At 35.0% G+C, this 26,300-nt stretch overlaps 1 protein-coding gene and 1 long non-coding RNA gene across 8 annotated transcripts in view; one reads left to right on the top strand and one right to left on the bottom strand.

Annotated features, from left to right (window-relative positions):
• LOC116268612 overlaps positions 1–26,300 on the bottom strand; it is a 158,705-nt gene that overhangs the window by 92,297 nt on the left and 40,108 nt on the right. For all 5 annotated transcript variants that reach the window (XR_004184293.1, XR_002521574.2, XR_002521573.2 and 2 more), the window contains 2 exons: positions 12,551–12,629; positions 6,581–6,649 (listed from right to left, as the gene is read on the bottom strand). This is a non-coding gene — a long non-coding RNA (uncharacterized LOC116268612). The remainder of the gene's footprint in view (positions 1–6,580; positions 6,650–12,550; positions 12,630–26,300) is intronic.
• LOC101014738 (patched domain-containing protein 4) overlaps positions 1–26,300 on the top strand; it is a 215,974-nt gene extending 189,674 nt beyond the window's left edge. For all 3 annotated transcript variants that reach the window (XM_009205333.4, XM_003897704.5, XM_003897705.5), the window contains one exon: positions 3,001–26,300. In XM_009205333.4, the coding sequence (XP_009203597.1) occupies positions 3,001–4,634 (1,634 nt within the window). In that variant the 3' untranslated portion in view covers positions 4,635–26,300. The remainder of the gene's footprint in view (positions 1–3,000) is intronic.

Below are 26,300 nucleotides of genomic sequence, written 5' to 3'. Positions count from 1 at the left end.
AAAAGTAAGATAAAATGCATTCTCTAGCCATGAAGAATTTGCAATCCAACCAAGAGATAGAACATATCTTGAGAGAACCATTTAATTCCAGAGCAAAACAGCACATGGTTGAGGGCCAAAAAGAGTGACTAATTAGTGCAATAAAAATTTAAGGTATATATATATATATATATATATATATATATCTGACTGGAATCATTAGAAATGGATTCACAGCAAAGAGGAGAATTGAACTGACCCTTAACAGACCAATGAATAGAATTTTAATATGACCAGAATTGAGGAAAGTATTTTAAGGGACAGAAAATATCATAAACGAAGCTAAGAAGATAAGACTAATCAGGAACATGCACACAGGGCAGTGAAAGACAATTACCTTGGCTGGGGCAGGCAATAAATTTGAACTGCTAGTAAATGGGCAGATTATTGTGACAGTCAAATGAGTGAATATCAGTAGGAAAATCCTATAAAATTCTATAAAATATCAAAACATATGAGTAGAATGAAACATACCGTCTCCAAACAAAGTTTGGAAATTGTATTTTCAGTCTCGACCACATTTAAAGTGATTACCTAATCTAATATGGTTTAGTATCATCTTCCTACACCTACAGGCCTTTGTACAACATAAAGCAAAAATCTGGCCTACATAATGTACCTAATGTTCCATAAAAATGACCACTATCAAAGGCAAGCCAAATTTAGCTGTAGCTCTATGTAGCCTTTCCCCACCTTGTGACTACAAAGATAGCAGGAGTCCTCATTTCTGAGGAGAGGTGCTCTCATTAAATAATTATTTTAATTACCTTAACCCTTATTCTAACATTGTGTTTTATCGAAGGGAATAATAGAGCAAGTACTGTATTCTGTCTCTTCAAGGAGTTTTGCCGAAGATAGGAATGAACAATTAACATTGTTAAGAATCATTAGACTAAATTTAATACACATATGTTGAGCTCATGATAAAATGCAAGAAGGAACAGTTCATTACCTCCAAATGGAAAAAATAAATGCCTTTTACCTAAATGCAGTTTACACGAACCTTTCTACTTGCTATGATAAACTTATCTTTCCTGATTGGAGACCCATAAGAGAGAGCTTTGAAGAATAAATAGGCTTTACATTTGAGGTAAAAAGAATTCCAATGCCTAGCTTCCTTTAGTAACTATTAATAATTAATAAAAACTACCAAAAGTTTGGCCAATGTGTCTTTAAAAATCAAACATTTGCATTAAATACACTTAAGTCTGCAAATACTACAGCTATGAAGCAAGAATTCTTAGATCATCTTAAAAGAGGTTTTCGGTAAATGTTAGCTGACCTACGAAACGTTGTTGGTTAGGAATGGATTCAGCTGCAAGTAACAGCCTTACCTACAATGGCTTAGCCAAATGGAGATTTGGTTTTCTTAAAAGAGAATTCCAAAAGGAAGCAGACAAGAACTCTTACTAGTGGCTTCATTATACTATTTCAAACAAAGTGTCCTCTGGTTTTCTAACAAGTATCCTTAGATGACTTTCAGTTACATTGCATTGTCCAGAACTATGTCATGTGAACCACCTCTAGTTGAAAGCTAGGCTGGGAAATAATATTTTTAAGGATGTACATTGTAGTCTCAAATAAAAGAAAGAGAAGAATTACATAGGTCAGTTAGCAAAAGCTATCGGCAGTGCAAATTCAGAGCGACTGCAGTAAGACCCCAGCTATCATATATTTATTAGAGCACTACTAAGTAAATTAAATTTGTAACACCTAACTCCAATATCTAAGTGCCACACAGAAATCCATGTTCCAGGTTTTCATAAACTAAGTCATTTTGTGCCTTTCAGGTATGTCTTTGTCTAATGGATTTCTTGGAGAACAGCCCAAGCACAGCTTGTATCCATTCACAGAAAAGGTTCCTATGTAGTATTGCTATGCCCACAAGGGCAAGAGTGATCTATGAAGATTTCCACTCACTCAGAAAGCTACCAATTGACATATTGTGGATGGTCCTTGATAGGTCCGATTCAGGGAAGTGAAAAAAGGGAAAATTGCAGATATGGTATAATACCTTTATTTACCCAGCTGCTTTCTTCTTTTGCTAGTAAGAAAGTGGTAGCATCTTAAGAGCTGTGAAATTCCCCAAAATTACAGCTCAGTAGCTACTAGAGTCTGGTATACAGTGGGTGTTCAAGTAATATTTGTTGACTAGGCCTTTTGCCTACTTACTCTTATCAAAAGATATGCAAACATTGGTTTAAAACAAGCATTCTTCATTTACTTTAATGAAGCAGTCAGAAGTATTTAGTCAGCATCCATCTCACGTGACTCAGAGCTCTATGAGGAGCCCAAAGGAAGTGCTTGCTAAGATTTTCACCCCGAAGGTCTTGCCCTGTCTTTTACGTGATGTGGCAGATTTTTTTTTCTTTTCTTTTTACTCAGATCCGGAGCTAATTAATCAAGTCTGTGGAAATTGGTTTCTAAGCCATTTGGCCACCAAAGAGATTATCAACATTATAAAATCAGTTTAGAGCCATTTTTAAGTGTTTAACATCCTTTTAAATCAGCATATAAATCAGCTTGAAACAAAAGTTAGGAACTGTCAGTCAATGAATCAGCTAACCAAACACTTGACATGATGTTAAGGGTCATTTGAAGGCACACAAATAACAGCCCCTGCCCTTGACAACTTACTGTCTATTTAGGAAGACAATATGTGTTCAGGGGAAAAACTCTTGTAATAATGTAACATTATATTTACAATTTGTCATATTAATAGAACAGACAGTACATGTTTCATTTTTCCCAGAATATCAATAAATTTGGGCTTTGCTAAAGTGAAACAGGGACCGAATGTATCCTGTCCATAACTCAACTTCTGAGGCCCTGATAGGAGGATCACAGCCCTTTGAAGATTAGAGTATAAAGTGCCATTTAGCATACATAAACTATAAGGAATTCACTTGAGCCATAGGAGGAAATAAAAATAATTATTATTTTCTTTTTTTAAAACATTAGGTCATGGAACTAAAGGAGTGTTTGAGCTTCTGTCTGGATGGCGGAGAACCAAAGAGAACTTGCCCTTCAAAGACAGGATAGCAGATGCCTATTCTGATGTGATGGTCACCTATACCATGACCAGCTCCCTGTACTTCATCACTTTTGGCATGGGTGCCAGCCCATTCACAAACATAGAGGCTGTGAAGGTCTTCTGTCAAAACATGTGTGTCTCCATTCTGTTGAACTACTTCTACATTTTCTCCTTCTTTGGCTCCTGTCTGGTCTTTGCTGGCCAACTAGAGCAAAACCGCTACCACAGCATCTTTTGCTGTAAGATCCCTTCTGCAGAATACCTGGATCGCAAACCTGTGTGGTTCCAGACAGTGATGAGTGATGGGCATCAACAGACGTCCCATCATGAGACAAACCCCTACCAGCACCACTTCATTCAACACTTTCTCCGTGAACATTATAATGAATGGATTACCAATATATATGTGAAGCCATTTGTTGTCATCCTCTATCTCATTTATGCCTCCTTCTCCTTCATGGGGTGCTTACAGATCAGTGACGGAGCCAACATCATCAATCTACTAGCCAGTGATTCGCCAAGTGTTTCCTATGCCATGGTTCAGCAGAAATATTTCAGCAACTATAGCCCTGTGATAGGATTCTATGTCTATGAGCCCCTAGAGTACTGGAACAGCAGCGTCCAGGAGGACCTAAGAAGACTCTGTAGTGGATTCACTGCTGTGTCCTGGGTGGAGCAGTACTACCAGTTCCTGAAAGTCAGCAACATCAGTGCCAATAACAAAAGTGACTTCATCAGTGTCCTGCAAAGCGCATTTTTAAAAAAGCCAGAATTCCAGCATTTTCGAAATGATATCATCTTCTCCAAGGCTGGGGATGAAAGCAATATCATTGCTTCTCGCTTGTATCTGGTGGCCAGGACTAGCAGAGACAAGCAGAAAGAAGTCATAGAAGTGTTGGAAAAGCTGAGGCCCCTATCCCTCTCAAAGAGCATCCGATTCATCGTGTTCAACCCCTCCTTTGTCTTCATGGACCATTACAGCTTGTCTGTCACAGTGCCTGTTCTGATTGCAGGCTTTGGTGTACTCCTGGTGTTAATCCTGACTTTTTTCCTAGTGATCCACCCTCTGGGAAACTTCTGGCTAATTCTTAGTGTCACCTCAATTGAGCTGGGCGTTCTAGGCTTAATGACATTATGGAACGTCAACATGGATTGCATTTCTATCTTGTGCCTTATCTACACCTTGAATTTCGCCATTGACCACTGTGCACCACTGCTTTACACATTTGTACTAGCAACTGAGCACACCCGAACACAATGTATAAAAAGCTCCCTACAAGAGCATGGGACAGCCATTTTGCAAAATATTACTTCTTTTCTTATTGGGTTAGTCCCCCTTCTATTTGTGCCTTCGAACCTGACCTTCACACTGTTCAAATGCTTGCTGCTCACTGGGGGTTGCACACTTCTGCACTGTTTTGTTATCTTACCTGTGTTCCTAACGTTTTTCCCCCCTTCCAAAAAGCACCACAAGAAAAAGAAACGTGCCAAGCGAAAGGAGAGAGAGGAAATTGAATGCATAGAAATTCAAGAGAACCCAGATCACGTCACCACAGTCTGAGGGGTATAGACCAATGGATTATTTTTCTTTTCCAGTATTGCACAATGATGCAGGGCAAGTAAAGCTCAGACCTCAGCTGCTTGGGCTGGCCAGGGGTAACAAGGCAAGTCAGATCAAGAGTGCATTATTCATGACACTTCAAGGTGTCTGCTTCTTGAGGGGGGAAGAGGGAATAAAAAAAGAGGAAAAAGTTATTTGCAACCTTGTTCTCCTCTAAAAACAAGTTTCTGGATGTAATCTGAGAGCTCTTCCAAGGAATGGATGAATCAATGGAGTGTTAAGATAGAAGGCCAAAAGAACCAGCTGCTTTTAAAAATAAAATGCTTAGGAGTGATGGAGAAGCAAGGAAAGGTGTCCTTCAAATAGGGGGAAAGACACAGGAAATGTGCCATGGCACTTTTCATGCTTGTTTTTTTGAACAGGTTGGTCAAAGGAAACCTATGCACTTGGGAAGTACATATTTAATACTGTCTAAACCAAAGGACTTCCCAATCCATTTTATGTGTACATATATATGTATATATCCCATATATACATATACTTAGACTTGTCTTTAATGTACATTGACGTTTATGTGGAGGGAGGTGTCCATTTGCAGATAGGCTGGCCTTTCCCTAGAAAGTCAAATCAACCTTAGCCAAATATATAGATTCATTAATAGCCATTCTAAATCAACCCAAGTGTCTCAGCAGTAAGAGTGCCATTCAACTGTGAGATAAGGAAAATAAACAGAGATGTGAGTTCATTAGATTATGCATATCATGTCAGCAGTCATCTAGACTTTTGCTTTGGATGACTTCGCAAAAAAAAAAAAAACACAAAAGGCATTTGAATTAATAACCACATGGACAAGGTTTACAGTTTTATATTAGAAATAAATAGCTGATATGGATTTTCATTGGCTTTTACTGTGTTTGGAAGGCTGATATGACTGCTTTCACTGAGCTCACCCAACTGCAAATGAGCACTTACACAGATTATCCATACATGTGTCTAAGGGTGCACAAGTATGTGTATGTGAGTTGGGATACTCCATAGTTACACTGTTATTTTAAATAGGGAAAATAACTGCTGTGGAATATAGTTAATTAACACAGGAGAAAGGAGACATAACTAGGAAACTCATAGAGCGAAATAGAATAAAATGGACCATACCCACTCATCACATGCCATTTACTGGTTCTTAGTGTAAGGAAACTATTCTAATCCTATAACCTCTAGTGAATTCCTTGCATTAGTATTTGGAACATAACCCAGGCCATGATCAGTACAGTGGTGGTCACTATACCTACTGCAGTATCATTTGTAGCTTCTTGCAATAGCGTTGCTCTTGTTACCTGGAAAGTGCTCCTCAGTTGGCCCACCTCCTAGGGTGATCACAGCTCTCCATGGGTGGCATATTAATTGTAACTGCTGCTGAATTATTTCTCACACAAAAGTACTGAAGTAAAGGTTTTCATTAAGTTAAAGTTTAAAACTACTTCCAAGCAGAGGGACTCAGCCTGTTGGGTGCTTACTTGGACTAATGCTGTGCTTCCTGTCACAGAAGATTACTAGAAAATGCCTTTTCCCATGCCAAGCAGTAACATAATTTATTTCCAGGTAGGACAGAATAAATGTCCAATGATTATAAAATCTGCTAGTAAGCTCTTTTACCTAGAAGAAAGCTACTGTTTTCCATCAACTTTGGTTCTATGTTTTAATCAAGTTAATAATAATATCTAAAATAACGAAACTCCTTGACTCAATTATGTTCAGAAAAAAGATACAAACAATTCCATTCTTGTTATAGTCGCTGGAAATGAAGTTGATAGACTAATGAAGTAACAAAACAAGTGTACTTAGACATATAGCTTTCCAAGATATAAAGGGGAAAAGGAATAGACCCCAAAAGGAAAACATTTAAGTTGTATTTCATTTATTAAATGGAGTTTGTTTTGTTTTACCTTGAGATAATTGGGTTTCAACAGGAAATGATGTATGTCTTCTCCATTGTGTCAATTTCACTGCAATATCTATAGATTTAAGCATGGAAAATTATTACCCATAACCATAGGGTTGTTGCTTTTACATTATTTGTAAAGTCATGTTACAAATACTCCTAACCTTTTGCCTCATGAACTGCTGTACTAGAATGAACTGGTATTTCATACAACTAGCCTCCAGACCATTATCTCATATCCGAAGTAGAAGTTTCTGAGGAGGTTTTTGGCTTAGGTTTCGATTTTTTGTTTGAGTGGGGGTTTTGTGGTAGGGGGTGCAGGGAGGAGGAGAATTCCTCTTACAGATTACTCATCATTTGTAAAGATTTTTATTTTTTGGCATCCCTTTCAAAATACGGGAGATAATCACTGAGAAAGTTAATTAACTATCACTCCTTCCCATTATGTGCCATGCTTCACTCATTCACCTATGTTTTAAAAGATTGGCTATTGGGGTTGGTTTTTTCTTGGTTCCTATAGACATTCTGCATGCAAAGAAGATTGGCAGGCTGATTTACAGAGAAAGAAGCAAGCACGCCAGTTGTCAAATGCACATGGAGGAAATGGCGTATGCTGCCAAACACCGAGGGCAGATCTAATATTATGTCTCCATCCAGATAATCTGTTTGGATAGGGAAGAACAGTTCTTCTTTTTTAGTTTATGTCTTCAAGAATCAAAGTGTCTAAGATAAATATGAATTTCTCATTGTTCGAGTGACTAGAGGGCATTTTGGAAGGAATGTTATCTTTTCCAGGACATCATAGTACTCTTTAGAGAACTGTAGCAATAATTTACTGAAATGGAATTATTTGTTCTGGAAGAATTAATATACCACCTAAAATGTCTTATCTCGGTACTAGGAAGTAATTTAATCCTAAGAAGCATCTAACAGAGCATCATCTGACCTCCCAACCTCACTGTGAAACAGATGTTTCCAAGAATTCCATTTCCTAAATACTAAGATACATCCTAAGATATGAGATCATGATTTGCAAGTCACCCCCAACCCCAACCTTTTTTGGTAGCTTGTGTGCACCTCTCCCTAGTTTTTCAAGTTTACACTCATTGTTTTGTTCATTTGTGAGGTACTAATGCCATTCAAATTAGGAACTTATCTATTGTCAGCAGATGACCAGTTAACTCCTAGAAGAGAAGAAATTTGTGGGAAATATGTCAACTTTGTGTAATATTTTATTTAATTGAAACATGTATGCCCTTAAAGTAAGATGTTATAAAGTTTGAAAAAACTACTACTTTTCTATATTTAAACTGGAATGTGAATTTATTTCCTTCCATCAGAATTTAAATTTGAATTAGAAAATGCCATGTGAACTCCACTCTCTTTGATGTTAATAAACTTCAAAGAGGTACTCACCTAAATTACAGAAAGAGATCAGCTAAAAGTTAGATTCTTAACCACTTATGGTTAAAGGTAATCATACCTTAGAGTTAGACCAGGCTTAATTCTTTTTAATGAAAGTCATGTTTAGATGTCTTCCCAGGAATTCTTGCAGTGACTATGAACCTCTTTGAAGGTTGTGCATGAGTATTCTGTGAAAGAACTATACTCCTCTATTGTTGTATCATGTAAGTGGCTCTTTCCTATTTGATTCCCATTTATTTCCACAGAATTTAGGTTTTTACCTTGTGAGGTGAGAAGAATAATGATGACAAATGAAGTTTTATGATGCTATTATAGTTATTCTTGAATGTTGAATTCAAGAGAGTAAAAGCTTTGTCCATTTTGTAATTATCGCACTTTCCCATAATAAGCTAATCCTTCTAGGCTTGTGGTTAGAGCTAGGGATTAACTATTGCCATTCAGAATTACATGTATTTTTATAAGTTGACTGTAAATATCATAATTACAGTCACATATTTTTATGATCAAATAGTTATGAATGCACGGCACTATGCATGCATTGTTATTAATAGTGCATAGGTTATTAAAGACACTATTTTCAGGGTTATTACAACTTTTATTAAAATTTCTTACATCAACTATTCATAAATGCCTCATGGCTTTTGGTCTTAAGGGCCTAAAGCCTACAGAAAGTTCCATCCCCAGGTAAGCAATTTAAGAATTGCCTTCCCTGGGTATCAGTAACAGCCACCTCTTCTAGAATGACCTTTGGAAAATCTCAGAAGTGAAATCTGGCTTCCAGGTAAAGGGCCTAGCATATTCTGTATTGGTTAGTCAATAAACATAATTTTATGTCTTGTGTTTGCTAATCTTATGCTGAAGCAGAAAATATAATGCCATGAGACTGGCATTGAGATACTGTCTCTTAGAGATTGGAGAAGTCAACAATTTGCTTGGCATCCTACCACAGGGATCTTTCTGTTCAGTCTGGTTTGTTGGTGTCTGTGAATGATATTGGCAATCTTTGCAAAAGTGAATCTGAAAACTGTTACTTACTCCAAAAGAGCCTCAGAGGCACTTTTCTTCCCTTTAAAAACAAAAAACAAACAAACAAACAAAAAAGGGTTTTAGCTCTTTCTGTATTACCAAAATTTTGTGACAATTTTATGACATTGACTCAAAACATATTTATGGCTGAATTGGTATGCCCTTGCTATTTCCCCATCTTCAATCTCAATATAAATTTGAACATCATCACTGTGGTGCAGACCTTTATGCTAATATTTTAAATCAATGATCTGCAGATATATTGTATAGGGAAAAATCAAGTTTTTTACTGCTTTGTCTACAAAATAACTGCAATGATATTGACTCAAGTGAAAGCAGCAAAATCATAAGTGAGGGCAACAAAGCCACATTGCATGAGGTCCATCAGAGGAGGGACTGTGTATGGGTATAGTAGCAGTAAATTACCTTGACTTCTCAACTAAAGGACCAAGATTAATCCACCATCATGTTTTACTTAGGGAGCACAAGAGGTGGTGTTCTGTGTTTGAAGTGTTGTGGAGTTAGATCAGGCGACATTTGAAATGGCACTGGAAGGATATTGAGCGATGAGCCCACATCTCAGAAATCAAGATGTCTGTAAGTAGGTGTGATAGAACAAGTGGAATAATACCACATATTCTGTGATTTAGAATACAGTAGAGAGAATCATGTAGTGTTGCACAACTACGGATTCTCAACTGCTAGCAAACTTGATCATAGGCAAATACATTGCACTTGAAGACTGGGTTCTCACTTGTCAGATTCATAACCTAATCTTTGCAGTGGGAGGTGCTCCTGAATTTCCAAGCACAAAGGAAGAGCCATAGACCCTTTGTTAGTGAAAGTGAAAAGCTAGGGAGACTCTTTGTAAAGAAGCTTAATGTAAGCACCGAGATAAACTTCATTCATTCCCAGAGTGGCTCTCATCATTGACTGGATTTTGTGAGTCTTTGAGTCATAATGAACGCTTTTTATGATACTTAATTTCTGATACTTTTTTCATACTTAATGAGGACCTCTCTATTGCTGATAGAGAAGCCACTTGCTTTTCTCATAAAATGGAAAACAATTCAAAAGAGCAATATATAGGGTTAAGAACATACTTATAGTATAGCTTGCTAGTCTACAAATCACATTTTATGTCTTCTGCATCTCTAAAGATGTCAAAATTAAATTGGAGTGTACCTTAAACTGAAAACATCTATAAGGCAGATATTTTTAATATAATGAAGTATTTATAAAGAAAACCATCACTGATTTTTCACTATCTTAAATTACAGAAAGCCAGCTTCTACTATTTTTCCCCAGTTGAAAATTTCCCTTAAGAAAGATCTCACAGGTCATGGTAATTATAAATCTTAATAATCAGAAAGAAACTTTAGGAACAGAGTAGGAATCATCCACTGATGGTGTGTGATTCCTGGTGTGTATGTTTTTATTGAACTTATCTGAGCTGAGGTTTTTAGAAGTCATTTGCAACTGAGCTCTGGTTTCCCAACAGCGAATGGCATGGTCCAATAGAGGAGCATTATGGTTTTCTTTCCCTCTATTGCCACAGTTCGTAGAGTAAGCACATTACCCACAGGGCTCTGTCAAACCAGTGGGGGAAAAAAATCTACTGCTTTGGAAGATTACATTGAAGAATTTCCTAGGAATAAGTAGGAGAGACTCTCATGGATGAAAGATTAGTGATGTTTAATAAAAATGTATAATTTTCAGTGCTATACAAATTTATTTTATATTTTCAGTAGAGGCAGTCTACAGTATGTTATGGGGAGCATTTAAATTATCTAATGCAATATGGTTACTAGAATCTCTCCCTGGATACTGAAATACCTTCTATCATTTTATCTGATGAATTCACTGGTTGTTGCTAGCAACACTGATAGAGCTGGGGGGTAAAAAAGAACAGGCCATCATATTCTTGCATCTCCTGGTACAGTCTGTAGCATCTATTTTCAAGTAGAATAACAAAATCTGGCATCTTTTCTTCACAAACATAAATGTGCTACAAACTGATAAATTAGACCTTAAACTGGTCAATGCAAATATCCCAAAGTTTTAGTAGAGTTTAAGCAACAACTTTATTATACTTTCCTGTTAATTGTGCATATTTCTCAGCAATAGACTTTTTTGCTCTTAACTAGGAAATCTGTCACAGATTGAAAAGGGCAGAGATCTCTCCAAGCTACCTCATAAGGGTATTTAAAGACAAAATAGCATACAATCTTTGATTAAATGGCAATATAGTAAAGCCACAAAGCAATATTATTTATCACCTTTCCTTGATGCCTATTCACTTTATCAAATTAGACAAGGCAAAATGTAAAATGAGCACTGCTATATGCAGTCCCACTTACACATTCTGGTTAACGTAATATTCATTAATATGAAATCTCTCAGGGCAGTTGTTAGTTGTTTCTCTACAGATATCCCAGAGCACAAAAATTGACTCAGAAAGAGAGTAATCTGACTTTGATTAGAGGCAGCGGTCTACCTAGTAAGATGCACAAATAATCTGTGAATAATTTCAGAAAAATTCCAAGTGCATTTCACTTATCACTTTTCTTGGAGGAAAAAAATCTGTTTGTGTGTTTATTTGTTTGTTTAATTATTCTAGGCAAATAGAAAGAGACAAAGTTACCATTATTTGGCATTTTACTTAAGTTTTCTTTTCCTCTGGAAGGCATTGCTATTATTTTCTACTAAATTAGGGTTTTTAAAACACAAGTCACTTACGGAAACATTAGCATCAATGAAAAGAAAACTCCTAGGGAGAAACAGTCTTCACCCATGCATAGACAAATTGTAGAAATGAGAGTAAAAGTTGAGCATTTTTACTTTTTTTCCTAAAACAAAAACCCACTTGTCCTTAATCCTAGCTAGATAGAATACCAATTTCTACAGCAAAGAAGGATGACTAAATGTATGAAACTATGAAACTTTGATGTATTAACACAAACCTCATGGCAAACCACCAATTCCAGATGTCTTTACCCTTAAGAATATTCTTTCTAAAATACTCTATTACATGTAGCTTCATCCCATTCATGAAAACTGCCTCATTTATCACTCTCAAAATAGTACAAACAAAGCCATTATAGGTTTCTGCTCTGTAGTTCTGTACCTTGGGCTCTACAACTAAAGCTACCTTATTGAGGAAAGCTTAAAAACGAATTGTGAACAGAAATGTCAAATCTAAAAAACATTACCCAAGTTGTATTTCCATCCAAAAATATCTCCTGTGAAATAGAAGACTGCTGTGTGGCCATTTTAGATCTCACAAAGAAGAAAATATTTTAAAAGTACCTATTTTGGATCTTACTAAGAACCCAAACCAAAAGTCCTTCCAAAGTTTCCAATTCACCTGAATTTGGTCCATTATCAAAATTTACCTCTACTTTGATCAGTGAAAAAATAATTTGCAAACTAGATTTTTCTTAACTATATAAATAAAGAACAAGTTGTTTCTCATAGATTTGCATGTGTAAACACACATTTAATAATTAAATGAATCTCCTACCTCAGTCAAGGGAAATTATGTTACAAATATTTCCTTGTTCGGTTCTTCGGTTCATCATTGTTTTCATATTTTGGACACACTGAAATACAATAATTTTAGTTAAATTGCTCAGAATTTCTCTGCATAACAAATCTATTATTTAAAGCTTAAAGGTAAAAATTTTAAGAAAAATAACAATTAAATCTTAGCTACTTGGAAAAGAAAAGTCATCAAAATTGTATTTACTACAGTGCCTCAGGCAAAGTTAAACAGAGCATTTCTGGCTATCTTGACTTTTTGTTTTAACAACAACAAAAGAAATCTAGTTCCATTAGTCACAATAATAGAAATAATTTATATATTAAAATAGCGATAAATTATACAGGTGTATATTCTAGAGTTCTTAGGGTCAAATATGAGGTCTTTTAAAATCACAATCTCAAATGCTGTAAACGCTAGGTTATTCTTAAATTCACCACACTTTTCTTCATTTTTTACTGTTAGTATTAAATGTCCCACAGAATATCGTAATATGCAACTTATTCCTCTAACCTCAGTGAGAACTTCGAGCGTGCTACGTTTTCGGGAAAGATTTTTCTAGGCTAAGAATTAAACTTCCTAAACAAACCATCTTATAGCATCACAATGTAAAGTAACATAATCTATGGTTTTTTTAGTCTTTTCTTGAATCACAAGTTCTAAAACTTATAATGTAATTGTTTTATCCTTTAAACATTCAAGAATACATACATTAAAAGTAATACTGCAGTAATATATATCAATTATCTCTCCATGGTTAAGATAAAAGATTCTGAAGCAAATACAAAATGTCTTGGCATTCCTGAGAGATATTTTTATGAATCCCTAAGTTCACAAATATCTCTAAAACACAAAAATTACTAAAGTATTACTAAAAGATTCAGATAGCACTTTAACACTGCTTAATAATTATGTTACCTACAAATCTAAAGCAATTTATAATCGGGTCAAATAAATTCTACCTAAAATGTATCACTGCATTACATTGCATTATTGTAGTAACATTACATTAACTATAAAAATACTTGAACCAACATTTTTCTCACCATATGAGAGCTACAGAAGATGGAGACAATGAGTAAGCCAGCAGCTCCTCAGTGGCACCCAGAGATTACTCACAAAGCACATCCCTTTGGCTGCACACTGTGCAGTTCCAAGCCAGGGCATAACTAAAACCAATCATGTTAAATATTGAAATATCCAAGTCCACTGTATTTTGACGAATAATGTGGTGGCATTATATGTAATGCATAGATAACCAACTTTCAAAATATTTAAGGTCACTTGATGCCAAAGTTATACTTAAACAATTTAATATTCCACAACCCACTTCAAAAGCTTTATCTTTGCAAAGTTCTCCTCATTATTGATGTATAATGAGGAGACGAAAGAAGTCTTAGTAATATTTCCATTTATATAGTTTGCCATATGCTTTCTTAAGAACAGGGATGCCTTTATGTCTTTCATGGAAATGTTTGGACTTATTCAATAGCCATTTTTCTGTCCAAATTTAGTATTTTAATTATTAATTTTACTCTGCTTTTTTCCTTTGTTTAAATATGTTCAACTTTCATCATTTCTAAAATAACTTTTCTTTAGAGTAATTAAAACATGTTTTCTCCTTTACATAAAAATAAGCATGGCTAGAAAGGAATTAAATAAGAATTTAGCAAAATTAAGTTGGACATGGGGAACGTATTTGCAAATACTAAATAAAGTTTGCAAAAGTACTATTTATTGTCATTTATATGTGCTTCAAGTTGAAATTCTCCACTGATTTTATTTTTAAAATGGCAACTGACATGGCAAACTATGAAGCACATAATATCCGTTTTGCGGATGTTCAATAATTATCTATTCAATGAAGAAAAATATAAAAGACTTCTCCAGCTTCTCAGTTGCCTGCTCATGACCTAATGAAAAGCAAGTTATTTAATAATTTCAATCTTTGAGGGCCCATATTCAAAAGCTTTTGTTGTTGTTTTGTTTCATTTTCTAGAATTTTCCTATATAGCCAGTTACGTAAGAGTAAGGCCCCATATAAAGGAAGAATTTAAGATTTGTTGATAATTACTGTCCTTTCCTATAAGTTGAAATGCTAGAGCCTAGAGCTATATATATATTGATAGTAAAATAAAGGAGAATGTGATCTGACATAAAGAAAAAATTAAGAACAAAGGTCAGTGAGAAAAAATTTTAAAACAGATCTAACACTGTTGAAGAAGGAACTAAACAACTGAACTAACACCTTTTTGTTTTATTTGGTTTCTGTTCATCAGTTTAGTTTGGCTTTTAAAAAAAGAAACACATTGGAAAGTTTCAGAAAAATCCTGACATATCTAAGTCTCCAAAAGTTTGTTACTCTTTAAAAAGATAGAACTAGAAATTCAGTAACATTTTAGGATCAAGAGTTGATGTAGATGGGTTTCTGAAGTACCTCTAGATGGCTTGGGATTGTACCTATTTACTCACCACATATTTAGGAGCACCTATATTGGTCTCTGTGCTGGGCTCAGAAGAAAATATCACTAAACTCTTCATAGCTCCTGACTTTGAGCTATGTATGATCTATTGAGGAAATTTGCAGGTGGAGCATTCAAGGAAAGTGAGGAAGGAATTATAAACTAATCCACTTTGAAGAGTGGGTAAGATTCTAATAGATGGAGATGGAGGACGGGCACAGCAGTTAGGGAGAAAAAGTAAAATATACAAGGGCAGGAAAGCAGGTTGTCCAGGATGAAGGCTATAGCAGATGAGATGATAGGAACCCAGAGGAGAGTGGTTACAGATGGGAATAAAAAAGGAAGCACCTATTGTGAGTGGTATAATAAAGGATTGTCAGGATATGGGGAGTTATTTGGAGCTGGGAGAGGGGTCATAAAGAAAAAGCTCTTTTTATGATATATTCTTGGGCTTAAATGCAGTGAATCGTTTACAACATGTAAATACACAGTCTCCATTTTTGAATTTTATCTGTTAAAATCCAGGATCCCAAAACTCAGCAATATCACATGAATTTATAATGTCTCTTGTTTGGAAATGTAGTGGTTTCAAGAGCCAGTTTAGGGCATGAGTTTGAGTCTCCTGATGATGGAACCCTGTCCATGTTCTAGCACAAAAGCCCACAGCCAACTGGCCACCTCATATACACCTGGTGTCCCTCAAAGTGCTGAGAGTAAGAGACTGAGATGGATTGCTTGGAACCCAAACTCTCCAGAACACACAGCTCAAACTAATACACTCCAATTAACTATCTCTGTTAATATTATTTTAATTAACAATTCAAATAATACTTTCCTAAGCATAGGTATTATTGTCTCTGATTTATAGATTGTTTCAAGAAAGAAAGCATTGTAAACACGTACTATGTCCCTATGGTACATTATATTATCTTTTCATCATAAATCAGTATGAAAGGTGCATGTATAGAGAAGTCCAAATGCAAATTATATGTGATGAAAAATAACTGCATAGATTTTCTCCCTGTCAATCCTTTTCTAAATGTAAATTTTAAGACAATGCATTTGTTAAAATGCTTAAAACTATTTTTTTAATTCACTTCCTCATGATTAACTTACGCTTTCTTTGAAGATCACATAAGGTATATATGCACTTAGATTTTAAGCATAAACCTAACCGATTTATACACTAACCTTGTCCTTTTTAATAGTTAAAGTTTTAATTATAATAGTGGTGCCCCCCAAAACCAGCAATCAGATTACAAAGATGTTTGGAGGAATATATTTTAATCTTTAAACCTGAAAAAAGCATTTCCTAATTATGCTATTTAGAGTTATAGATAAGGTTGGAGTTAGCCTGGGGAGGCCCCATTTTCCAACTGGTTTGTGGGAAGGACATCTGTTCACAGAAGTAAAATAGAGATAAATCCACCAACCAAGTGGGTATAGGATACCATGGTCAACAAACACTACTCTAAGAGACATTTTGGATAACCCTAAGAGTAACAAAATTAGTGGTCCTCAAAATTTGCTGTGCTTTGGAATGACCTAGAGAGATGTTTAAAGTCTCAATGCCCAGACTTCATGCCAGACTACTTAAATCAATATATCCTGTAGTGAGACCCAACCTCAGTACTTCTGGGAGCTCCCCTAGTGATTTCAATGTGTGGCTCAATTTGAAAAACAGTGTCTTAGACAACCAACTCAACATATTTAATCCAATAAACACTGATAGAGTCTTCTATTAAGTGAAGTTTTAAAGAGTCAGAAGACAAAAGCATCTATGACGTCTATAACTAGAATATAAGCCAGAACTTGTACAGAGTCCAAAAGGGGGTATCTAGAGGGTAGAGAAATGGTTTCTAGTAGAGCCAAACCTGGTAGGAGTGTGTTGCATCAAGATAGCACTTAAGATGAGGTAAGATTATTGGCCTGAGCACCCCATGGGACATGACCAACCTGAGCAAAGCCATAATATGGAACAAAAGCACAGAGTATGTGCCTGGGTCAATGAACTCAATTTAGCTTGAGTGTACATTTCCAGTATAGGAGTTGAATTTGTACAACCAGAAAGTTTGATATAAAGACCTGCAAACATCGTGCTAAAGAATGTATGTTTTATTTAATGAACTGAAATTACTTTTTATTATTGTTATTATTAGATTAAAAATTTAGAAGCATTAATCTGCAGTGTTCTAAGTGTAGGTTAGACTGGAGATGAGAGACCTGAACCAACGAATTAAGTTAGGAGACTGTTGTTATCATCAGCAATGAAGGTAACATTGGCCTGAAATAGAGTTGTGGCACTGAATATAAAAAGGAAGAAATAAATACATTTCACAAAACTTATATCCGTAAGATATCCTGAACACTCAAGAACTTTGAGTGTCTAAAACACAATGATATGGTACCCTATAATTGAATATTCACATTAGTGAATTTAATGTGGTATAACAGTAACCAGTTATTAACTCTGTGTGATCTATTTACTACAATACTCTAGTGTACAGTTCAACCATCACATTCCTGTGGTTTTGACATGCAGCGTGGCCCATTTTTATAAAATTTATAGAGCTTTACCACAAATCTTCAGGAAATCTCTTTATCTTTACAGAATGGTTGATTTGGTTTTCTGCATATCTAACTTGGGGAAAAATGGTTTATATTGCATTACTTAAATTCAGTAAATAAAAGATGAGTCAAAGAGGAAGAGACAAATATCTTAGGAACATAAATAGGTAGTCTAATCTTTTGTACTTTTCTCCATGTAAGATTGCTGGATACTGGTATATATAACTCTTATCTACATGCACGTATTATAGCTAGAGACACTATAATAATATCTAGATTAATCTACATATATAAACATCAATTTAATTAGCAAATAATTCTTGAGATTTATTTGCATTTCAGGGAATTTAGCAGTTCAGGTGATTTATGCTTAGAAACAAGATCACTGTTCCTCCCACAATCAGAGATCTGGTCTGCAGTCATCTTCTATGAAAGTTTTGTATAAGGCACATGCTTTTATTCTACCACAAAGGTGTAGTATTGCAATGTTATATCAGCACTGGGCAATAATGGATATATATGTAAAATGTAATTTTCACAACATATCCTTACACATAGTTACACATACATTGAATGGCCTGTCTCTAATTCAATACTTTTCCTACGAAGTAATTTTCCTGTCAAATATTTCACACATACATGTTTTTTAACATTAGCATTAAAATGACCAGTGAAAATAATTCATACGAATTCTTTGTATTCTTCTACAGTCATATAACTAAAATATGTGAGGATGAGGAAGCAGATAACAACTTGAGAAAATGTAAAAGAGTTGGAACTTGGAGCCACAGTGCCATGCAATGGGGCCACACAGCAGCTTGATCATCTGCATAGTTTTATGCAATGCCCTTTGGGTCATGGTTTTCACCAGGTAACTTACTCCAAAAAAAAAGTAATTATCTATTAACCCCTTTATTCACCAAATTATTCAAGAAGAATTTTAAACATCTTTTATGTGACAGACACAGAGAGTGTAAATGCAAAGAGAAATGAGAGGCAGCCACCACCCATCAAGGATTTTAGCAAAGCAAACTAGTAGGTGAAATAGCTCTCTCTCTATATAAAACAAAAATAATGAGTGTCATTTATAGAGCAGTGATTCTCACACTTAAGCATGTATCAAAATCACCTGGAGGGCTTGTCAAAGCACAGCCTGCATATCCCCACCTCCAGAGGTTCTGATTCAGTAGATCTGGAGTAAGGCCTGAAAATTTACATTTCTAACAAGTTTTCAGGTGATGCTAATGCTACTAGTCTGAGGAACCACACTTAGACTTTGAAAATCTCTGTAATACAAGTTTATGAACAGCAGCAGGCATTCTGAGAGTAGTTGGATTAAATCTGTTCAGGGAAGAAGGTGAGGACAAAGGTCAGCTTCTCACCACTAGGCCTGAAACGCTGCATAGTTGAAGAGTGCAAAGACATTCCAGGTTGAAGGAAAGAAATTACCTGAACTAAGGCCATACCTGACAAGTCTACCTGTTGGTAGAACTCATCTAGAAGACTTTTTAACCTCTTGAAGGGATGGCCTTAGTAATCTGTATTTGTAATAAGTTTCTCTAGACAGTCTTTTCGTGAAGAAAACTTAGGAACATGGAACTGAGGCATAGAGTATAAAAGAATGTATCATTTTCAGATAAGTCCTATTATAGACTGGTTTAACTAGAACCACTGTATACTAGAACTAGCACTCCATGCTAGAACTGGATTCATATAGGACATGAGTTAAATTTGAATTTCCAATAATCAGTGAATGAAATTTTTAGTACAAGTATGTTTCATGCAGTATTTGGAATCTACTATACTAAAAATACTTGTTTCTCTGAAATTCAAATTTAACTGGACATCTTGCATTTTTACTTGCTAAATCTCACAACCCTAAGAATGTAGGGTGTGTGTCAGGTGGAGAAAAGAACCAGAAATAATGAGACTGAAACAATATTATATTATTAGGCTAAATAACAGTAAAGTGCTATTTTTCTTGAGGGATATGCAAATGTAGCATGTAGCTAATGAAGCTCAAATTTCTGAGCCCATTGCTTATGTAAGTCTTTTGAAGGCCCTAGGACAGTCTTTAGCAGTATATTCTCATCTTATGTTTATATAAAATTTTCAAATGTATGATATTTTTGTATTATTTTCCTTAAAAAGGGACTCCAAAAACGTATACACTTCAGGCTCAACAAAATTTTGATCTGCCCCTGCATGTGGGACCACATGAGTATCAAATACAACACAAAAATGATATTGATAAATACCAACTCTTAAGTAAAAAGTTAAGTACAATGAATGCCCAGAGAATTTGAAGATCTTTTTGTTCCTATATCATCACGAAGTGCTACTTGAAGTTCAAATGGCTTCAACACTGGCAAAATGAAGCCTATTCTTTGAATTACCCTCGACGTGTGAAAGTAATGTTCCAGTAGCATAAAGACAGTATTTCATTTCCCAGATATAATTGACCATGGGACATTATGTTCATGGGGCATCTTAAAGAACTAGTGCTCCAGGGAGCAAACATTGATAATGTAGTGTTAGAGAAGCCTGTCTTTGTTACTGAAGCGCAGATGAGTATTACATTTCCAAAGGAAACAGTATTAATGGGTCTGTGTGGAAATCAGTTCCTATTTTCCAAACAATATTGCTGATTTCTAGCTAATAGAGTAATTTATAACCTAATAAAAGAATAGAATACTTAAGGAAAAATGATTCATCAACATGAATTTCAATTAAAATAATACAGAACTAATTTTTCCCTTCTGTTCCAGTACAAATTCAGAGAATGAGAAGTAAGTAAATGGAAACCAAGTTAAACTAGACCATAAATAATAAAATATGAAGAAAAAAAATGCCAAATGGCCAGGAAGTCAAATAAATACACAGGTTGATATTTTATTTTTCATTCTTTTGAAAAATGATATAGCATTCTAGAATAATTGAAAATTTTTGATGTTGAATAAAAGACTTGAGGAAAGTTATTTCCTAGAGAACTTTAATGAAGGGAAAAGGGGAAAACGGCCTACAAAAAAAAAAATGTAGTATGTGTTGAAAATGGTTGTAAGCAGATCTTTGGTCCCAACAGCACAGCTATTAAACTATGATATACGCCAGACCCAAGATGTTAAAAAAAAAAAAGTGGGGGAAGGCCATGATGCAACAAAAGTAATGATTGGCAAAACCAATAATTCATTAAAAATCCATCAGGCCTCCTAAAGGCCAACTTGGTCATACCTATACAATAAAGAGGTGTTGAAACTCCAATCAGAGTTACGCACAATATGCAAGTCAAATATCTCTTACCAAATATTCCAATAGATTTTCTTTTTGTATTAGATTCAAATACTTAAGAGTACTGGGTTATGTTCAATAATAGGAAGTCAAAGCTAAAAGTCGACAAAGAGAATAATTGATTGGAAGAACTTTTTCAATAACAGGAAATATGGGCAGTTACCTAGGAACTAGGAAAATAAAATGACCTGATGAACTAGCCATATCGTTCATTCATTAATCCATCCAACAAACATGAATTAAGAACCTACAAGGTGCCAAGTGATGTACAAAGTCCTGTGTGAGGGACAAAGAAGTTCAAATTGCTCAGCAGAATATCTTAATGTCTCATAAAAAGAAGAAAGTAACTATTTGCTTTCACTGAAACATTTGTTATGAGACATTGGCAAAACTAGTTATTATTTGCCTGCTATTAACCTAATTAATCTATTAATCTAAAAATTGTTCAAGATTCTTAGTTAACATGTTTTCCATAACAAATAGAAGTTGCTATACTAATTTTTTTGTTTGTTGGACACAAATGTCAATGAGTACTAGACGTGTTTTGGACAAAATGGTAAGATAGGAACGCAAGGATGCCTAATGATTGATTAGCGTATTAAACACAGAAGATACAGCCTTGAGGGTATACACTTAAACAAATTAGTGAATGCAATGTAAACAGGTTCCCAAACTCATAATTTTACCCAAAGAAATAAATACTAGTAAATAGAATAGTCAGGCAAGAATTGAGACACTAATAACATTTTTAAAAAAATAGTTTTATGAAAGAACATCAGCAAAGAGTGTTAATGAGTCATTTTCTACCCTGTTGCCACCTCTTCTATTTAGCATAGCAATGACTAACACATATTTAGAAGGATGGCCTAAAGAAAAGAAAAATCATAACTAACTAGTTTAGGTAAAAAGAAAAATTCATCTACAGATGGAGAAAAACAATCTTGCTCCTTCTTCACACCAAGTTCCAACATGTTTGAAATTTAGCACTGAAGGGATTGGGAGATCTCAACAATTAGACTGAGATTGAAATGTTCCACTAAAATAATGATTTGAGAGGCATCCAGGGGCACCTTCTTTTCTTCTTCACTCAACCTCAGCATGGAACACATCAACTTTGTTTCTTAGTTGAACTATACTACCTTAGATACAGAACTGATTTTAAAAAGTATATGAAATTATTTCAAGTCTAAAAATCATAAAGAATTTATTTCAGGATAAATAATTTTATGTGAGTATTTTATCGTCAGTTCATTTGTAACCTAATTACCTTGCTTAAGTAGATAAATCCCAAGCAATGGGTGAAATAAACTAGTAGACTAGTGGGTTTTTAACCCTTTAGCTATGTCTCTCAAATGTTTATAATCTGTGCTCCACTAATAGCTCTGACCCTGCTAGGTAACAATACTATAGGAAATTGGAGATATGAGTTTAGAGAAAAAAAAATCATAAATGAAGATAGACATTGTAGAGAATGGGCAGTAGTGCTAATATAAAGAAAGAAAGAAGGCTGCATGGATGGGGTATTACATTTTCTGCAGGACAGGAAGAACACATCTACAGATGTATAGGTATAACCTCTAAGTTGGGATAAGCAATGACGTAGATTACTAAACAAAATCAGATCATGTGTCTTATCCAGAGTTCCACCTTAATGTTTTTGTTTTCATGGTTATATTCTCAAAATTAACTGAATTTATTTTTAGAGTCATATATTTCTTTGTTTGTTCTTAATTGACAGTTTTATATATTTCTTTCATTTCTTTCTAGATTACCTTGAGTTTAATATCATGTGCTATACGGAATGAAGAAAAAGCATGATGTATTTTCTGCCTTTAAATTGCTTGCAATCTATTTAAAGATGCTGACAGAGGAAATAGTCACTCACAATAAAGCATGAGAAATGATTGCATGATTCATACTTTAGAGTTAAGAGAACCTAGGTATAGGGAACTATTGGCATTAAACGGGAATACTTCAAAAAGGAAATGCAGCTTCAAATAGGCCTTGAAGAAGGCATTCTATCTGCCTAAACAAAAGATCCATCTCTTCACAGACTTTAACTTGGGTGGGAGATTCATGAAAGAGGGGAAGCCCTACCCAGTCTGTCCCCCTGCCTCCTCTCTGACCACTTCTCCAGCCACTGCCCCCTGTTTTCTCTCTGCATCGACCACGTACCCACTTTGGTCTTTTGTCATTGCTGTTCCTACCATGCTGAATGCTTTTCTTCCCCCAGTTAGCCACAGATCTTCCTCCCTCACTTCTTTTTGGTTTCTTCTTAAATATTAAATAAGTGTGCATTAGAGAGACCTTTCATGATCATCTCATGAAAATATAGTAAATCTCCTCCCTTCTTTCCTATTTGTCGTGGGATTTGTTTATTGTCTGTCTGTCCCCAGTAAATTGAAAGCTCTAAGGGGGCAGCGATTTTTTTTTTCTGCTCTGTAAACTGCTATAAGCCCAGCACCCTGGAAGAGTGCCAGGCACATGTTAGGCATTCAATACATATTTGACAAAGGAAGGAAGGAAAGGAGGGAGGCAGGGAAGAAATTAGTTCAAAGTGTCAACCAATTTCAGGTGAACCTTGAAAGCTTCAAGTGTTTCAATTGCAAACTGATATTAGATGTATCTCATTATCTAGTAAGTCATTTTAAGGTAGACTTACCGATACCTTTGAAAGTTGTTTGCCTGTGAATTCTTTGCTAGGTAATATTAACATCTACTCCTGCACTCACTTAAATATTTATCAGTAGCTTAAACTTTAACAAAAGCCATGGTTTCCTTTGGCAGAGCAGGGACTGTGCTCATATCCTAGCTTGTCAATGGAAAGCAAAAGAAATACAGCTGAACAAGTGAAAGATTTTCATGGCAGCCACATCCTTAAATGGGAGCAATTGCTAAGCTGCTGCTTCTCAGGCTTAAAGAAGTAAAAGATACTGCCCCAAGTCATTTTCAGCTGGAATTGTAAGAGTATGCACACAAATACACAAAGCTACCCTGACATAAGCGTGAATAACATATATTATCTGATGCTCAGGAACAGTTCCTTCTTCCCTCAAAATGAATAATTTATTGGTTTTCTACCTGCTGTTTCCAAGCTCACATTAATGATTCATTGATTAGTCTCAAAAACGGATGCTTGTAATTAAATCGTAGGTTCTGTAAGATCATTAACTGGTTCTCTAATGACTGAAAGAATTAAGGAGAAGTGGGGTAGTTTAAATTCATAGATTCAAGGATTATAGGAAGCATTTTCTGTACAAATGTGACATTTGCTGTATTGTTTTCCTTTCTGAGAGAAATTTCTCACCTTCTAAATTTTCATTTGTATGGAACTTGTTTTAGTTTTCTTAACATCAGCAGTTTTATTATTTATTCCACCCACAGAAATTCTGACTCAGATGGCTAGTGGAGTGTAGCCTTATTACTTGTCTTCAGATTTCTTATTGCTTTTTGTTTTATGCCTTAGTTTATCCTTATTAGACTCTCTCCAAAATTATGGATAATTTATGTTGGTCAAGTAACATTCTATTATCTGTGGTTAAAAAAAAATGCTTTATTAATTATACCACATAAGTTTCAGCATGTGCAAAGTCTTCTGAAAGTATTGTAAATGATAGTTGGTTGGGAGACGTGATAACTTTTATTTCCATTAATGTTTACATTTCTGCCTCATTCTCAGCTGAAATTGTTACTTATAGTTTTATCCACTTGAATCTTGAAGTTAAGGTAAGCTGAATATATCTAATTGTCTTTCATACACATTACTTTGTTCTACATAAGAAATTTATTTATGGAGTAAGGTGAATATGATAAACTCAAATCAGATTTTCTTCTGTCTGCCTCTGAATCCAAAATTGGGGGTGCCTGCTACAAAACCAAGTATGTTTATGAAAACCTTCCCTCTCCTATAATTGCTGGAGTATTTATTCAGAGCTCTCACTTGCTGTATAATTTCTAACCAAACACTTTCCAGGGAATATACAACAAGGAAGTACATGGGCAACATTCAAATTCAAATGTCCATAGATGGTGGACTTTTGCCACTCTTTAGCTTAGCAGCTAAATCCACTGAAATGTTTCAGAAATGTTTGTGTTTGGGATTTGGGTTTGAGATGTGAAACAAATGACATCCTTAAACATGTTATTGTTAGTCTTCAAGGTACATTTGAGTACCTTGATATAGAATTATTTATAATTACAGCTTGCTCAAAAACTATTATAATGAAATTAACTTTGGGATGTAGATGTTAAAGTACCAGCTTGTAAAAAGAATGTTTAATGGCAACCATTTGTATGTTTAATACCTGTGTGCTCAATGTAGTGTCATCTTTACTTGATGATTTACTTCACAATGTTTTCATTCCTGTTCCCCAAATGAAAATAAGTAGTCTATTAACTAGTTTACAGCTTAGTTTTGGATACTATTGCAGAGACACAGGAGCACTTTTAACTCAAACACTATGGCTTACCATAGTTTTGTGGTGGGATGAAATTGAGTTAGCACTGCAATGCAATATTGAAAAAAATCAGAATGCAATAAAGAAATGTAGATATCACATGTGACTACTTCATGTACTACCCAGGCTCCTCATTTATTGTTTGAACACAAGGGTTAGTTTTTTTATATTGCCGAAAGGACACGGTCAGGAAGTCAGTGTGATACCACCTTGCTGCAGGGCAGAAGTTTTAAGAAGCAAGATATTTTTTAACGATGTACTATTACAGGATAGAAGTCATCCCCTACATGAAACTATATATTCGCAGAAACTTTGTGTTGTCAATGTGCATCTGTTCTTACTAGTCTGGAGAGAAAAAGATAAGATTTCTAGTTTTCTGCTGATCCAACACCATTTCCCATAGGCAGCACGATACACCAGCACACAGTTAGCAGCACTTTGAGACAAAACTGTTGAAAGAAACAGTGATTATTCTGAAAACATGTAAAGCAACACTGATCATAAGTAATTTTTGTTAGGTGGGACAATACTATCTCCTATGATTTCTTGTGTCTAAGTTTTCTCTAAAAGATTATTTGGGCTGGGTCAAGAAGGCTCAAATTTCCCTAAGCAACCTTGATCATCAATGTCGTCCTGCTTCAGCTTTTGGCAGTTTTGATTCATTACTAATTATTAATATCATTATTTAAATACGAATATTGTCCCTTCCCATTATGAAAAGCTATGACAAACATATATGGATTTATATAAAGGTTGACGACTATATGCTTTTTTATATTAGAAAATCACGTGAAAACAAAATTAATCTGATGAATGCTGTTAATTATTTTAACTTTTTTATTAGGTATAAAATGTTCATAAAATTATTCTCTCTATAACTTACCAAGATTTATTAGCTTGTGTAATTTTTATAATCAGAGGAGTCTGGTTTTCTAATTAAAGTTTTGTCAAAGAAAA

The sequence above is a fragment of the Papio anubis genome, chromosome 6, assembly GCF_008728515.1.
Source record: "Papio anubis isolate 15944 chromosome 6, Panubis1.0, whole genome shotgun sequence".
NCBI lineage: Eukaryota > Metazoa > Chordata > Mammalia > Primates > Cercopithecidae > Papio > Papio anubis.
This window is presented reverse-complemented; position numbering and strand designations above follow the sequence as displayed.